Raw genomic sequence first — 17086 nt, forward strand, 5'->3', positions numbered from 1 at the left:
TTTTTTATTTGACAATATATGTATCTTCACGAAATCGGCATAGATCGTTTTATGCTATACGAAATGCGCCTGTGAGGGCTTTTATAGCATCGGTGCAGCCGAAGTAAATATTTTTCTGCTTTAGTTTGAAATGCAATTTTGCCTCTCTATGGAGAAGTTAACTGAGGTATCAGTAAACATTTTTTTTAGGAATGCATCGATTCATTTAGTTAGTCTGAGCTTAAATACAGTCCTTCGGTAATTTACTGCACGACGATTATAAAATAAAAGAATTCCGGAAGAAAATCTTAGAGTATTGTAGAAAAAAGTTCAAATCGGTAACACATCTTCAACAACAACTGCTATTGAGTACTATCTCGATTCGAGTTCTGCTTAACTAGGGCATCTTTTGATAAACCTGGAATGTATAATATATGTTAAGGTGCAGTCAGGATAATATCTTTCTTGCGATTACATCCACTAAGTAGATCCTTCTATTCAAAAGCAAAATAATCAAGCAGATTTAGCTTAGTTATGAAAAGATAAGACCAAATAACCCATTGAACAACTCTGGGAAAAATATATACTGAACTATTGTTCATGGAACCATTTGGAAGAGACATAAATATGGGTGCTTGCCTACAAGTGTAGTAAACTCAAAGGAAAAAGAAAACTGTTCTTAACTTTCTCGCCGAATTACCAGTTTTTTTTTTACAAATTCTCCCCTACATCAGTCAACGAAAAAAGGAAATTGCTCTTAAGGGATTACATGGGTTTACAGTTTTATAAAAAATCGATATTTTTTATTGTCTTATTAAATTCTACAACACCTCTAAAATATTGTCCTAAATTTTCAAGTTGATCCGAGTAATAGTTTCGGAGATACAGCCTTGAGAACTTGTGCGCTCGAGGCTAGCTAGGCTAAGTGCGCCGTCTTTAAACGCGTTTTTCTCGAAATTGTGTTTTTGAAGTCGGTTGGCAAGATTTCTCAAGAACTACTCAACCGATCTTCATGAAATTTCACACACAATTCTTAATTTAAGAATTTTTTCTTGGACTGTAGCTATATAAAAAAAAATGTCCTGAAATTTTCATCGAAATTTTATTTTTTTGTAAAAATGTCTGGCAAAAATCCAATTTTCAGCTTGTGTTTTTTCTTCTTCCAAATTCTAAGTAAAGTTTTACTTAAACACGTATTTTTTGCACTTTAGATGATTCTGTAAGGAGTTATCCTGCCAAAGCGGGCGCATCTTTTTTCCGAAGGATCATCGGAGATGATGTTGCAATTGCCGTGTTTAAAATATTTTTTTTCCAAAAATTTCAGAATTTCCTTGTTAATACTAGTTTATGTTTGTAACAATAAAATATTCTAATAAAATATTTCGTTTTTTATATGAGGAAAAAATTGTTGAAAAAGGGTTGTTTTTTACCCGAGGAAACCCATGTAACCCTTTAATTTTTCGGTGAACTAGCAATTATTTTACATATTAGGCTCTATCGAACCTGTAGAATACTAAACCTGAAACAGCTATCAGACTGTTGGCTTAAATTAGGATATTATCCTTTTATCAACCTCCTTTAAATAATTCAATGATGTCTATAAATATTTTGTCAATCAATCTGATTATTAGAGTATTGGCCTTTCACTGAAATTCGAGTATTTAAATACTACTAACACATTGAGTCTGCACGCACTTCCTTCGATTTACATTTGCATATACATACATACATCGGCATGCAACAAATTGTACATATAATTTGTATATACTTATTCCACAGATTTACATACCAAGTGTAAGCTTTTGTGCTTATTTGCCGAAGTTAATATACTTTTCATATATCACAGCGTGCAAAGTATGTGTGTACATTTGTGTGCACAATATTGTCCCAACAGCTGTCGAAATTCCTAAGCGCGCCGCAATTAAAATGTGAAAAAGGCTAAGTTACTTACGTAAAGTAAACACGGCCGCGTTTGTTTTGTGGCGCCTTCCAAAACAGTTTCGCACCCAACTTGTCGCGATTGTCCGAATGCGTTATGGCTGAACATTCTGGTATAGTTTTGGTATTCTCACTTTGTATCCATTCACCAATCCATTCGTTGGAGTTGGCATCGCGCGCCTGTAGAAAGAATCCGCGAAAGGTGGACTTTTGATCGATGGGGTAAATCGAAACTGCAAAAAAATTAAATAAAATATAAAAAAAGTAATGAAAGCATTCATGCATTCGGCTATTTTCAAAGTGTGGGAGACATGTGCGCACATAAAATATAGCCGATTCTATAAATAGGTAAATACATAAAATAAATGCATATTTTTATATTTTTACTTGCGTATGTTTGAAATTTATTTATGACAGTTGTTTCACATAGAACTTAATACGAATATGTGTGCTATGATAAGGAAATTTTTAGCAACAGATGAAAAGCAAATAATATTAGCGACAGAAGAAACTTTAACGGCAGCCGGGTAACAGAGAAATCGCAACAAAAGCTACATCTACTAAAAAATTTCGGGTATGCTCGTGTATGGAAAAGCAATAAAATTTGTTAAAGTGAAATCGATTAGTTTAAGAAAATGAAAAACAAATTGTAGCTCGCTCAAAAAGCGGCTAATATTTTTGAAACAAAGCGGTTTTTCTTAAGTGCAAAAACAAAAGAAAAGCGAAGCTTTTTGATAGAATAAATTGATTTTGGTCGGGCAGTTTCTGCGGAAGCTAGTATAGCATTCTGATCTGATCTCATTAATTGGTTCGGTGTTTGTAGTGGTTCCTTAGACAATAATCCATACTAAATCGACTCAGCTTGTCACGCTGAATATTTATATATTTTATAGAGTCTACTATATTTATAATAACATCAAATAACGGGTGATCCACGTTGAGGTACTTTTCCAAAAGTCTTTTTTGGACATATGAAGCGTGAGGAGTGTAAAGCTGTCATTCTTTTTTTGTTCAAAATTGTTTGTCATTTCATCATGATAAGACTTACGCCTGAACAGCGTTTACAAATCGTGCAACTTTATTACAAAAATTCATATTCTGTATGTAAAGAATATGTTTCGCGCGCTTCGCTCAACTTATGGTCAAGATAATTGACCTACTGAGCGTACTACTCGTCGAGATTTTGAAGTGAAAGCATGCGAAATACAGACTGTGTAAGAACTGAAGCTGCGTCTGGGATATCGCTTCGCTCCATGACCTAAAGTTTCAAGAGGATCCAATGATTTCGAGCCAAATTTTGTTCAATGATGAGTCTCATTTCTGTCTTATGGATTATGGTAACAAGCAAAATTGCCGTATTTGAGATGAAAAGCAAAAAACAACGATTTGGAGTGGTTTTTGGGCCGGTCAAATCATCGGTCCATACTTCTTCAAACATTATCAACCAAGATCGTGTGATATCACACCGTTAGACTTCTTCTTCTGGCGATATGTAAAATCTAAAGCCTATGCGAACAAACCCGCTTCGAGCAAAGCTTTAGAGCAAAACATCGCGCGTGTCATTCTCCAGTTACCAGTCGAAATGCTCGAACCAGTTATCGAAAATTGGGCTCAACCGATGGACCATCTGAGACGTTAACGCGACCTACATGTTCTTTCGAATGATATTAAACATTCCTCATTAATTTCGAAGTTTCTGTGTTTTTTCTTCCAAAATTTAGGGAACCTCGAAATGTATCACCCTTTACATAAATTTTGTAAAAACACAAATAACAAACAAAATTGACCCCATGACTCTTTCTAACTGATTAATATACAATCAGGGTTGCCTATTTTCTATTTAAAAAAAAATTGATTGAAAACTTAATATTCAATAACTAAAACTGAAAATTTGACTTTTATTTCCATTAACATGATAAAAAAAGGATAAATGTTTATTAATTTTTTAAACCGGTATTCGGGATCAGAAATTTTAAATTTATTTTAATTAAGATTTTCGAAATTAAAAAATGAAAAAAAAAAAATTAAAAAATATTATTTCCATAGTTTTTAAATATGTACATACATTATTTGCAACCCTGTACAGAGATAAGGAATTTTAAAATTATTAATAGTAATTAAGATTTTCGAAATTACAATCTTTGTTTTACAAGTAGTGTTTGGGATTTTAAATTTATTTTTCATTAAGGTTTTCGAAATTAAAAAAATATTAATTCAATAATATTATATTTTAAAAACATTATTTGCAACACTGCACAGAATAATTTTTTTGTGTTTTGTTTATTTTGATTACTACTTGTTTTTATATAGCGCAACCGGTTATTGCATTGAGTGCAAAGTTTTAGGTTCTAAAGTTTATCGCTTCAAATTGCCTTCGATTATTTGAGCATTTTTGCAAAGACTGTTGCGTTAATTAGTTCATTCGAAATAGCTGTACATTAAAAATTCAAGACAGTATCAAAATCTTTGTTTAAAAATATATTCCTTAGTGTGAGAAAATCTAGGAACAGTGGAGAGTTTGGGTGAGTAGTTTATATTATAAAGCTTTACTATTACAATTTATATATACAAAATAATAAAGGCGAAAAGTTTTCGGGAATTTATAAAGAGTATTATTATGAATGAGTGATGATATATGCTTTGGACATAATTGATGAGTTGCGATGTTGGGGTACTGATAATGCAGAGGAGTGTATAAGTATACAAATGAAGATTTTATTTTGGGCGAAAAACAAAAAAACTTTCTCAAATTCTGAAGGAGACAAAAGCACAAAAGAAAAAGCAGACAGATTCTTTGGAACCTAGGGTAAATGCACTGATTTTCAATGTTTTGTATATAAAATAAAAAAAAACAGACACGTTGAAAACGATATTAAACATTACATTTCACCTAAAATGCAAAATAACGTAACATCACTTTTCATAAGTTTACAGGCGAAGGAAAAACGATATAATAGAAACCACTCATATTGAAAAAAAAATTGAGTTTTGGTTATAAAATGGTTATATATTGGTTATATCTAAAAGCAGAAGCTGAACATTTTATTTACATATACATACATTTATACATATGTATGTATGTAATACGATGTAGTGAATCGTAAGCTATAAAAAACTCAATTTCGATTTTTTTGATGATACGTTGTTTTGCATTTTAGGTGACGATACTTTTGTTTATATATTTTTTTAAATAATTTTTTTAATAGAAGAATAGAAAATTTAATTTATTTAAAAATGAGTTAAATATTTCAGCTGCCTTTAAAACTTAGAAAACAAACTTTATCGAAAACTTCACTTCACTTGTATCCTTAGTCACCTGAAATTGGTTGTCCAGGATGAAATGTTTCCGAATCGGCAACAACTTCGTACGGAATCGTTTGTCCGGGTTGTGTGCGCGCTTTGCCGTGATTCGGTTGATTCGCACGCTGTTTGACGCAAGTGTCGGCGGGCGCACCATCCGGGAAGGCATTCGTCAAGCACAGCAGTGCCATCGAAAACCAAAAAACACTGCACTTAACACTCATATTGAACACTAGCACCAGATTCCTTTCAAATTCAAAAGTTGCTCAATCAAATATTTTGAATTTGCTAATTTGTACTATTGGAAACGAAATTTATTTTTTGAATCTTGTATGAAAATTTTGAAATAGATAACAAAATCTTAAAATTTTTTCGCGCTTGTTCGCTGTCCGTTCTGCGTTAGACCGTATCTGCTGTGTATCTGAGTAGTGGCCGAAAGCCGGGCGCTTTTTAAGTCCAAATCCAAAAGTGAAGCGTGTAGTTCAATGCATTTGCCAAAGTTCCAGCACTTCGGTGTGTTTGTTTGTATGCACATATGTATGTATATATTTCAGTGCGTGCTGCTGAAAACTTGCGTGGGAACGCCTGAAAAAGTGATCGATGCTTTAAAGCTGCGTATGAGTATGTATGCATATACCTTAGCTTGTTTGCTGAATGAAATGACCAGATCGGGAAAATCGCTGCTCAAGAGTTTTTTTGCATTTTCTTTTTTATGTTAGAAATAGTTAATTGAAGCATGGTACTGTAATGCAAAAGTTTGCAGGTACGTACATACATATAAATGGATTTTGTCAGTGGTGTGGTTGAAGGGGATCAAAGGGAATATAATCCACAGATATGACAATTAAGATTTTTTCTGGAAAAATATTTATTTTGTCGCCTGCAAAGTAATCCTCACCAGATGTAATAAATTTATGCCAACGATTATTCCAGTCCTCAAAACATTTTATAAGCACTTTTTGATATGACCTTTAGCTCCTTTAGCGGATTTTGTTCTACCTCTTCGATCGATTGAAAACGGGTTCCTCGGAGCTTTGGGGAACAAGAAAAGATCACACGGAAGCAAATCTGGTGAAGACTGAGGTTGATCGATGGTATTCGTTGAGGTTTTGGCTTTAAATTCGGTTATAATCATGGCTCGATACAAAGTTGCATTATTATATTATTATCGTGTAAAAGCTACGAATTTTTTTTCCACCTTTCCGTTCGTTTTCGACGGATGTTCTCACGCAAACGCTTCAATACTGCCAAATAGCATTCCTTTTTGACCGTCCTTCCTCCGGAACAAATTTATAATACACCAAAGCACGAATATCGGGAAAAACAATTCCATCACATTGGGGTTTCAGCGGATTTGGCGTGGTTTTTTGGTTTAGGCTCATTTTTTCCCCTCCATTCCAATGATTGTTGACTTGGTGGCATGTCAAACTCAGTAACCCATGTCTCATCGTCAGTTATAAAGCGCCCCATACTTAAGAAAACGTAAAACTCACAGCTAATTTTGCCTTGGAACAACTTTAAATCGATAACGATTTTTTACGAAAATCATCTTCTCCGACGAAGCTTCCTTTCATCTGAGGGGTGCGGTAAATAAACAAAACTGTCGCTTCTGGTGCGAAGATAATCCACAAATTATTCCTGAATAATTATTATGTAGGAGTCGTGTCAAGCTGTCATGTTATTTTTGGCCAGTATTGTGTGGCATTTCCTCATGGAAAGGGCCTGAGCAACGTTTACAAATCGCTCAACTTTATAACAAGTTTGGAGAGTAGACTCCGCGCCGTTCGCAGCAATTTGAACTGACGTATGGAATGACTTGGCGCATTTAACGCCGAGATCTTAAATTGAAAGCGTGCAAAATACAACTTGTACAAAAACTGAAGCCGCACGATCTCCCCAAGCGAAATCGCTTCGCTCAATGGGCTCTTGATAAGTTCCAAGAAGATCCGACATTTTCGAGCCAAATTTTGTTCAGCGATGAAGTCCATTTTCAACTCAAAGGCAAAATTGCCACATTTGGGACGAAGAGAAACTTGAAGAGATTCAGGAGCTGCCATCTAGAATGGAATCCGTGTGGAATCATCGGCCCATATTTCTTCAAAAGTGATGCCGGTGCGGACGTAACCGTCAATGGCGACCGGCCATGAAAACCGACTATTTGATGTCTTCATTTAGTACTTGGTGAAAATTGGTGAAATTTGTAGTATTTTTCTTGGAACTATACTAAAGAGGGAGCACTAATAGCCAGATAAGCTTTTCAGGTCCCATTTAAGAAATTAATTGTTAATTGGAATTATTTTCTATTTGTTAACTACAAGCTTTAATTATTGGATTAATTTCGCTGACACTCTGTGTCGCCCTAATGCATTTAAGTTTAACGAAGTGTACTTTATTCAATTTAATTCATGCTGTGTAAAGCAAAATTATGTCAAGCATATTGAGAACAACAAACTCACAGGACCTCTTCTTACACGCCACAGCGCATGACCTGTGAGTTCTCGTCGCATATACTCTCTTCGTTAAGTTACGCCTTGTGACATTTACTAACGACAATCGGAATTTCGTATTTTTGTTTTGATCCAAAGCAACAACTATTATAGTGTTTTGCTAAAACCGAAAAACGGGATTTACGGTTTTTTAATGAATGAACGGAACAGGAATTTGAGAGATGAAACAAACATAATAAATCCACATTTAACGATTCGTGAAAAGAATAAGCAGTAATCAACTGTAATAATCTTAAATTCGTAGAGGGCAAGGATCGCCAAAGCTGTAGATAAAAAAGCCTTTCGAAATATATCAACTCATTTCAAAAAAAAAATATATATATATATGTATATTGTATATATGTATATATACTTGTATATATTAAAGCTAGGATTAATAACATTAACTACAGTAAAAACGGTACTGTGTAGTGTGGGAACCTTAAGTTCTATAAATTTATTTATAGGAAATAACTCATCAAAGCCTTTAACATCAAAATGTACAAAGATAAACAAAAAGGAGTAGGCTCTAATTGAAATTGGGGATTGGAAGCGAGTCGACTTTTCGATGTCTTCTTGCATTCTGGTGCTGGACCTTTAGACCTTCAGTGAGCTCAGCTGGTCAACGACCAGAATTTGTGCAACCGTGAGATCCTCCAGGTCTAGATTGAATCGTAAGTGGTCCTCAGAACCACTGGCTCTTAGCAAAGTTCATCTCGTCGCAATTGTAGGTGTTCTGATTGAGCACTGTCCAACTTTTCGTCAAAGCTAGGAAGGCGAGTAGGAATCATCTTGCCACTTCCTCCCCAATTGCCTGGCTTTTGCCAGACTGAGATAGATATATCGCGGTAGACACATCTTTGGCGGACCAAGCGAAGTTGCTGGGATTGATATTAATCGCCTAAATAAGTTTGTGGTAAGCTCAAAGAGCTTCGTGAATCTATAAGGATCTGATGATACACTTTCAAGAGTTAACACAAAGGACGATCTACCGATTTTTGGACCAACCCTACTACCTAATCTAACCTCGGATCTAAATGTGAGACTTTTAATTGCAAGTAGATTACGCGAAGAAGAAATAAACATGTTTTAAAGAATACATGGGTTTATGAATTTGACTTCGTCGAGCGAAAATTCGATTGAGTCATCAGTGTAAATTTAACAAAGTGTTTATACTGGGAAGGTAAGTGGTGATAATATTCGCAACTTGGTGCTTCTTCCGCATTTACTGGAACTTTTCTTGAAATAGGCACATTTTTGCTTTTCTCTTTTAACTTCTATCTTCTGCAAACACCAGAGCGGGACTCACAGCACTACGCAGTGCGCACATGTGCACTCTCATCCAAAAATCCCTTGCGTGCATAAATTCCATAGCATATCCTATAAATTAACCAAAAGCATCGCTGCGAAGAGACGAAAGTAGAACATGGATTCGCAGGAGCTTGCGAATATTACAAACGGCACAGAACAAATCAGATCGCATTGTATTGTCAAGGAGCGTCAACTTGTCGCGAACTGTAGCGGATGTCCGCTGCCTACTGTTCAGAAAAAAAATAAAAATAATAAATTGGTATGAGTAGAGCAACAAAGTAAGCGCTAGAGTGTAGTAACAAAGAAAACATTAAAGCATTGCGAATTGTTAAAAGACGAACAACAACAACAAGTGAATAAAATAAACGTGCAACGCGTGCGGCGTGAATACTGTGCGATTTGTTGTAAAAATATTGAAAAAGGTAAACGCCCGTTTTGTGAAACGCATTGTTGTTGTATAGGAATATCGACAAATAGTTTTATGGTTTGGATGGCAGTTGAAATGCATTGAATAATGTCAAAATACAATAATTTCCGAGTATAAGCAAGAATTTAAGCGCATTAAAAGTAATTGGATTGGGAAAAATAAAAAAAATTTATAAAATTAAAAATATTTAAAAAATATATAAATTTCATGAAATTGTGACTTGGAAATTTAATGCAAAACTAACGAAAGTCTCGTGCAAGGCATCAATTGTGACCAACAACTACTTAGTAGGTCACATATTGTCAATGCACTGGCGCCTATGTGTATGTGTGCGGGCGTGTATGCGTGTGTTCGCGCCTAGTATAAAGGCTCCTGCTTGTCAGCGGTCAAGCGCGATGCTAAAAATACAACAATAAAGGCATATTTAACTCGCCCAATTTTGTCTGGCTTATAGCGGTTAATTGCAAGTAGTACATAAAACGTGCCTCCAGTACTTAACGATTCTGTCCGTTAAATTTGCTCTGTGTGTGTGTGTATGTGTTTGTGAGTAGTTGTATGCATTTGTGTGGTTGTTGGTGTTGTGTCGTTGCAGCCACATGACTTTCCGCTATTGATACTATAATGTGTAGTGGTGACTAATATAACGGGAAATTAATCGATAATTTCACAAACAAAAAACAACAAAAGCAATAACAACAAAGCCAGTAATAAAAGTCGCAATAATGCAGTGAGTTGGTGAACATTTTTACAAATGTTTGTTTTTATAACCAATTTCCAGCAATAAAAGCGCGTAAGTGCATATTAGCAAATTTTCAAATTTTCATATTTTCGTATACTTCTTTCATTGAAAAGGTAACAAATGTGACTGTAGCTTATTATTTATTGAGCGGTGGTGCCACATTGACACAATTTGTACAAACGCGTTTGGGCGTAGTTGGAGGCTGAAGGCCAGGCCGACAGAACTACGCCGTGCAAAGCAGTTAACGGTGTAGTAAAATTGTGTCGAAATTATGAAAATATATGTAAATATACGTATGTATGCGCGTATATGTATGCAACAAAACGACTGTTGTGTGTGAGTGTGTATACTTTATTATTTACTTTGGTTCGGCGCCTACTTCCGACTTGCAATATGATATTGTTCATATTCGCCAGTTTGAAGTTCTTCGATGTGAACTGCATGAGCGTGACAAGCCACCGTGTGGCAGGACATTCCATGCGCGACAGCGATATGCGACATGCGTGGAAATTTCGTATCGATTCGTTTTATACGCTTGCTAAAGAGAGCGCTCACTCGCTCAGCTGCCGTTATAAATTATGCCATAATTATATGGCTTGTATGTGTGTGTGTATATATTAGTATTTGCATACATACATATATGCATCTGTATGCGTATGTGTGCTAGGGGCTATGAAATTTGACTTAAATGAAGAGTGGCTACCACTTCATCAAATATTATATATGCTTTCTTGTTTTGTGCTCAAGTGCTTTGCGAATTTATGAATAATAATATCGTAAACACACACACAGACACTCACACACACTTGTGCATTTGTAGTTGTGTGTCGCACACTTGAGTAACTTTCCTTTGTTATTCTAATATTTTCACATCTGTAATATGTAAACATTTGTATATTATATGCCGTCATTATATATTATATACTTGCCGCTAATTATAACGGCTTGGGTCACTTGACTCGATGAAGTGGTCGTAAAGCATAACAAAGCTTAAATGAGCATTAAAAGGAGCGTGATTCAGCTGCTAATGCATTATTTAAGGGCGCCAGGACTCTTTCATACCAATTCAAATCAATCGCTGGGCAAATTTTCTGACTTTCTTGGTAATTAGTTCTGTTTGAATAGGACGGGAATTAAATATGTATGTACTTATGTATGTGTACATAATATTGTATTCTAAATGCGCAGCATATTTGCTTTGCATCAGATTGTGAAGATCTTTGTATCTATGTACGTTGAAGTAACAAGTAGAATTTGGTATGGCACTTAACAGAAACAAGAAAAAAGCACTTTAAAGGTGCATTTCATATAAATACATATATATATATTTATTCTAATTTTGATCGTTCAGTTTGTTTGGCACTGATATGCTATAGTATTCCAAACTAAAAAATATGCTCGGAAATTGTAGCGTTGCCTTGTCAAATAAAACAGGTTTCCAACTTCCAGTACCTTACGACCCTTTAGAAGGGAACCCGCGTACTTGCATTGCTTTTACTAGAAAACGATTCCGTTTTCTTTAATAATGATTGCCAGCTCGAGTTCCCGTCTTCTTTCCGTCTTCCGGAGAATTAGTTGCTTTTCATTGTTCCAAAGATGTCTCAGTAATGAGACAAAGGCGAGGGTTGATGCATGCTTTTATTGGAAAGTGCAAAGAGCGCTGAGAGGGAGTCGTCTCAACCTGTAACTATCACACTAACTCAATGATGACGGGAGGCGAACGTACTATGGGATCTGCCAGGCTTTTAACGGTACGGGGGCTGCCCCGGTATTAACTCTCCAGCCATTTCTGTAGAGGATCATCCGCGCATACTAAGGTGGCAGAATACCCCGCCACCAGCTCAGGTTTTAACCAAATACGTCATCCTTTTCATAGTACGTGTCGGTTCCACAAAGTCGTGAAAACTGCAAATCATTTGGCGTTACGCAAGATGCACAGCGTGGAGTCGAACCCGGCTTAAATCCCATATAATTAATTAAGTTAGTTAGATATAATTTTCGCCCCAAAAAGATACAACACGCCCTCTCATTTTCATTGAGTTAACTTACATTTGTGGTATAAAGTCACCTGGAAGTTCGATTATCGTTTTTTAAGGTATGTGGGAACTAAGGAAAGTATTGACATGATTCAACCCATTTTTGACATACAGACAGCCCAATGTCAAGAAAGGATTCTCTCTGCATTTCATTTATAGTAAGTATCTCATACATTGACCGATATTTTCGCTCAAAAGTAAACTATGAGTACTGGGGCCCAAACATTTTGTACCTAGATTCTTGAATATAAAGAGGACAACATAGCAGCCGTAGCTGTGAGTGTAAACGTAGACCGTGGAGAGTCGATTCGGCGCTGTTGGCAACAACTCAGATTATAGTATAGAACGACTATGCATTTTTTACGTTTATGTCTTAAATTCAGTTTAGCTTTATGGACTTTTGAAAAGTTTCAAGAAGATCCGATGTTTTCGAGCCAAGTTTTATTTAGCGATTAGGCCTATTTCTGGCTCAAAGGGTATGTAAGTAAGCTAAATTGCGGAATTTGAGACGTTGAGCAACCTGAAGAGTTTCAAGAGCTTCCATTACATTCAGAAAAAACAAGGTTCTGGTGTTGTGTGGTTTGTGGGCCGGTGAAAACGTAACCGTCAATAGCGACCGTTATCGCGCCATGATAACCGACTATTTGATGCTTGAAATTGAAGCTCATGATCGGGGCGACATTTGGTTTCAACAAGATCGCATCAATCAATGAATTTATTGAGAGAACACTTCGGTGAGTAGATAATTTCACGTTTTGGGCCACCAAGGTCATGTGACATCACATCGTCATACTTTTTCCTGTGGCTATATGTAAAATCTAAATTTTATGCGGACAATTTCATTTTGATTGAGGCCTTGGGACACAACATCTATAATTTTTTTCTAAATTGGATGATTACTGGTGTTGAAAAATGGGTTACCTACGACAATTGTTAGGTTCGATTTGAGGCGAACCAGCACATACCGTGCCTAAACTAGGATTGACGGTCAGGACTCCATGGATCCGTGATTCGAGTAGCAGTTTCCTTGATTTGATATAGTTTCATATCCAAACATCTATAAAAAAGTGTTGAGGCATTTTTTAAAGACTAGCCATAATAACTTTTCAGTAAAACCATAATTTTGTTGAAAACATTCAAGTAATTTCGTATATAGTAGGTATCTTGGTATATAAATTTGAAACCATACTTTGGCTGATTTTCCGATGTGTAATGATGACTAATTCATTAAGAGTTTAATATTCCAGAGGATATCAGGCTTCTGCATTTAATGCGTTAATAAAATCATGAGTACAATAAAAATTGAAAGTGAATAAAAATGTAAATATTTTCCTCAGATCGGATTATATTTTTCAACTTTAAATACTTGTGAATGCCAAAAAATTTGATGAAATATACGAAGGGTACATAAATTTTACCCCAGCAAAACACAACAAATATTTATTTTCACTTGACCTCATCCTACGCTCACTTTTGGCAATAAATTTAAAACTTGGCCTACTAGCAGCAAACTTGAAGTGATAATATCCAATTTTTTTGTCTTTTGGTTCAAATTAATCTTCCTCTGGCGACATTTAGACTGGTGGTAATGATTTCAGAATTGTTGCACGCTCTCATTTCATTTGTTAAGGACACTTTTCTCAACTTTATGTTGTTATTATATTAATGTAAACAGTTTACTTGCGGTTTGTTCTAGCTCATTTTGACCCTCCACAATACAAACAAAAATACATAGGTGGGCCTAGCTGTAGGAAATTAAATCCGTCAAAATTTACTTAGGTAAATCGGATACCTGGGGCTACTAACGGAAATTACTTGCCGACAAACATTAGAAAATAGCTCGTTTTGCTTGGCCAAAAATAAAAATGGAAACAACAACAACAACTGTGTTAATGTGTATAATTGTAAACTGACACTAACAAGGGGCGTGTGGATACGGTGTACATAGGCGGCAGACTAAACACTGACGTCGCTACAGAATTCTACGATTTGGTACAGTAAAGGTGGAAATTTGGAATTTTTTGGATCTATTTTAATTCTCAGAATTATTTTGTATTGTGTGGTATGTAATTCATATTTAATGGTGTTATTTATTGTGAAAAATGTACTTGTAGAGTAAAACTGTAGAAATTTACCAAATATAAGAGCAGTATTATGTAAATAGACAATACAGAAGGCACAATCTTCTATAAGAGTGTACAGCTGCTGGCGTTCGCCGATGATATTGATGTCATTGGTCTCAACAACCGCGCCGTTAGTTCTGCTTTCTACAGTTTGGATAAAAAAGCAAATGACTCTGCTGGTGAACGAGGGTAAACGATGATCTCGTGTCATCAAACAAACTGTCGTTGCACTCGCGACTTGGCTCCCACGTTGCTTGTGGCAGTAATAATTTCGAACTCGTTGATAATTTCGTCTACCTAGGAACCAGCATTACAACCAACAACAACGTCAGCCTCGAAATCTAACGCAGAATGCTTCTTACCAAAAGGTGCTTCTTCGAACTGAGTAGGCAATTGAGAAGTAAAATCCTCTCAGACCAGCTGAAGAATGACCTGGTTACACTTGGAATCTCCTAATGACGCCAAACAGGAAAAAGAAAAGACAACTGGCGCGCTGTTGTCAACTCGGCTATAACCTCGTAAGCGGTGTCTACGTCAATATAGAATCAGATTATATAAAATAAATATACATATGTTATGTACATATATCGAAACCCATAACAGGCGGCATCTTCGACTGGTAGTATATAAATGTTAACTATGTTGCGGACATAGCAATGGCTTATTTTGAAGGTTCGTGTTCGGGTTATTTTATTCAGAGAGCTTCGCCAGCTTTTCCAGCTTATTGGCTATCTGACCTCACGAAATATTGCAGGATCTACAGAGAGCAAGCATGAGTGGAACATGCTCCTCTAGTTTAATAAAGTATTGCAAAGCTGAGAGAGAAGATAAGTCTTTAGCATGCACGGAAAGTTCGAAGAAATACGTATGCCAAAATAAGACTGTACCGTGCTACAATGGAGCTGAATAAGGTTCTCTAGAAACTACGCAAAAGGTCAAGATAGACATATTTTGGTACCGTTAAACCATGAGATCCAGAAAGCAATCTTTGGAACGCGGCTGGGCAAAAAAAAAGCCGATATCCTGTTGACCACCGATTATCAACCACAGAAATTTCTTTGGTGCCGAACTAATAAAAGCGGATTAGTTTGCCACACATTTCCAAAAGACCTTTACTCATAATGAGTTTAGTGACAATTCTAGCATAACTGAAGCTTTTTGAGACATTGTTTGTTGGATGAAGCTACCAATCGTTGATATAGATGCTGTAGAAGTACAAAATAAGATCAAAGCGTTGGCAAATAAGGCTCTACTACTTTCCTTCTCAATGGAAATGTGCTGAGATAATTTTGATTCTGAACCCTGTTAAACCTGAGCAACTGGTCAATTCGTATCGACCAATTGTAAATTTTGAAAGAATATTTTTGCGCAGACTTTAGCTTCTACTAGAGTAGAAACAACTCATTCCAGATCACTACTTTAGCTACAGAAAGTTTCATAGTACAATTGAGCAATACCACAGAGTAGAACACTTTATCAGTGATGCCATGGGAAACTACGCTCTACGCTAGCTGCCGTGTGGCAGAGTCGGAGCTGAGACCCATACGTGCTGGTGCACTTCAAGGCAATGTTCTTGAGTCTGCGCTCCACATTCTCTACTCTGCTGTCTTCTCAGTGTTTAAATCTGATTCCATTATTACGGCAATCTTTGCGACTATGGGTGTCGAGTAGCAATTCTATCGCTGGCTCTAGGAAACTGCGAGCGCAATTGACCGCTTTAGAACCGTGGCTCACCAAATAGAATATTCACATTAATACTGAAAAGTCCATACAAGTGGTGTATACCCTCAGCGGCGAAATATGTAATCTAGTGGCCTTATATGGTCAGTTGCTATCAACAAGCACAAGCGCAAAATATCTGGGACTTACAATTGATAAGAGACGTTTGTACGACATGGAGAGCCGTCGTGAAAATCAAGAGAACTTAGCTCGGGTTAAGGTTTACGCTCCTAAGTTCAAAATACCCCCTCAGTTTAAAAAAACAAGCCACTGCTATAGAAGGTAATACTCAGATTGATCTGGTCGTGTGGAATTTCAATCTGAGGGAGCTCAGATGCGCCACTTTACTTTTCAAATAGTCTCACTATACCGAATATATTTTGAACGATAATTTCGAATTGCGGTTGTTAACACTTTACCACATAAATGGCGGTAATTTTAAATCTTGCGTTAATTTTGGTATACCATTTATTTAAAAACATTCTATGAAAATTCAAAGTTGATTCTGCAAACAGTGTATTTGTAAGAGTTTTGTACTCGGCTCCCAAAACTTCAAACAAACGCTCGAAACGATGTTTTTAGAATCGACGAGGAAAGTTTGTCCGAAACACCATCACACCATCTTACTTATATTTATCAGGTAATGGTAAAAGATATAACATGTAATGTAAATTTTTTCACAAAAGTCAACGTTTTTTTGGGACTTTCAAAAATTAATATATTGATGAGTCGTCAGATCATTAGGTGCATTCATCTAGTAAAGGGGAATTTTTTGATTTGAGATAATTTAAAGCAGAAAAATATTCATCACCTTTTTTCGAAAACCCTTCTGAATTTCGCTAGCGAGATTAAGGGAATCCACATGGTTTTAAAATTAATAGGAGAATACTAAAGTAAACAGAATTTTCTAAATGTACATACAAAATGTACTGAAAAAACAGCAGTCATCATCAGCCTATATTTCTTCAAATGCCGGTGAGAACGTAACTGTCAATGGCGACCATAATAACCGACTATTTCATGCCTAA

At 36.0% G+C, this 17086-nt stretch overlaps 3 protein-coding genes across 9 annotated transcripts in view; 1 reads left to right on the plus strand and 2 right to left on the minus strand.

Moving 5' to 3' along the window:
- The window catches only part of LOC125776545 (leishmanolysin-like peptidase), a 4716-nt gene extending 4536 nt beyond the window's left edge, over nucleotides 1-180 (minus strand). The window contains exon 1 of the mRNA XM_049449184.1: nucleotides 143-180. Coding sequence (XP_049305141.1) covers nucleotides 143-180 — 38 coding nt within the window. The remainder of the gene's footprint in view (nucleotides 1-142) is intronic.
- A 1750-nt stretch (nucleotides 181-1930) lies between these two features.
- Nucleotides 1931-6377, minus strand: LOC105227570 (putative defense protein 3; the record flags this gene model as incomplete). Its single annotated transcript, XM_049449633.1, is given in 2 exon segments — nucleotides 1931-2150; nucleotides 5234-6377. Coding segments are annotated over 2 exon segments (428 nt in total), but the record flags the coding sequence as incomplete, so codon positions are not given.
- The window catches only part of LOC105227568 (uncharacterized), a 35825-nt gene continuing 22971 nt past the window's right edge, over nucleotides 4233-17086 (plus strand). The window contains exon 1 of one of the 7 annotated variants that reach the window (XM_049449632.1): nucleotides 4233-4439. The gene's annotated coding sequence lies outside the window, so the exon portion shown is untranslated. Of the gene's footprint in view, nucleotides 4440-9161; nucleotides 9437-9708; nucleotides 10232-17086 lie in introns of those variants that run through there. The other 6 variants (XM_049449629.1, XM_049449631.1, XM_049449630.1 and 3 more) reach the window with 6 other exon arrangements.

The sequence above is a fragment of the Bactrocera dorsalis genome, chromosome 2, assembly GCF_023373825.1.
Source record: "Bactrocera dorsalis isolate Fly_Bdor chromosome 2, ASM2337382v1, whole genome shotgun sequence".
In the NCBI taxonomy this organism is placed as follows: Eukaryota; Metazoa; Arthropoda; class Insecta; order Diptera; family Tephritidae; genus Bactrocera; species Bactrocera dorsalis.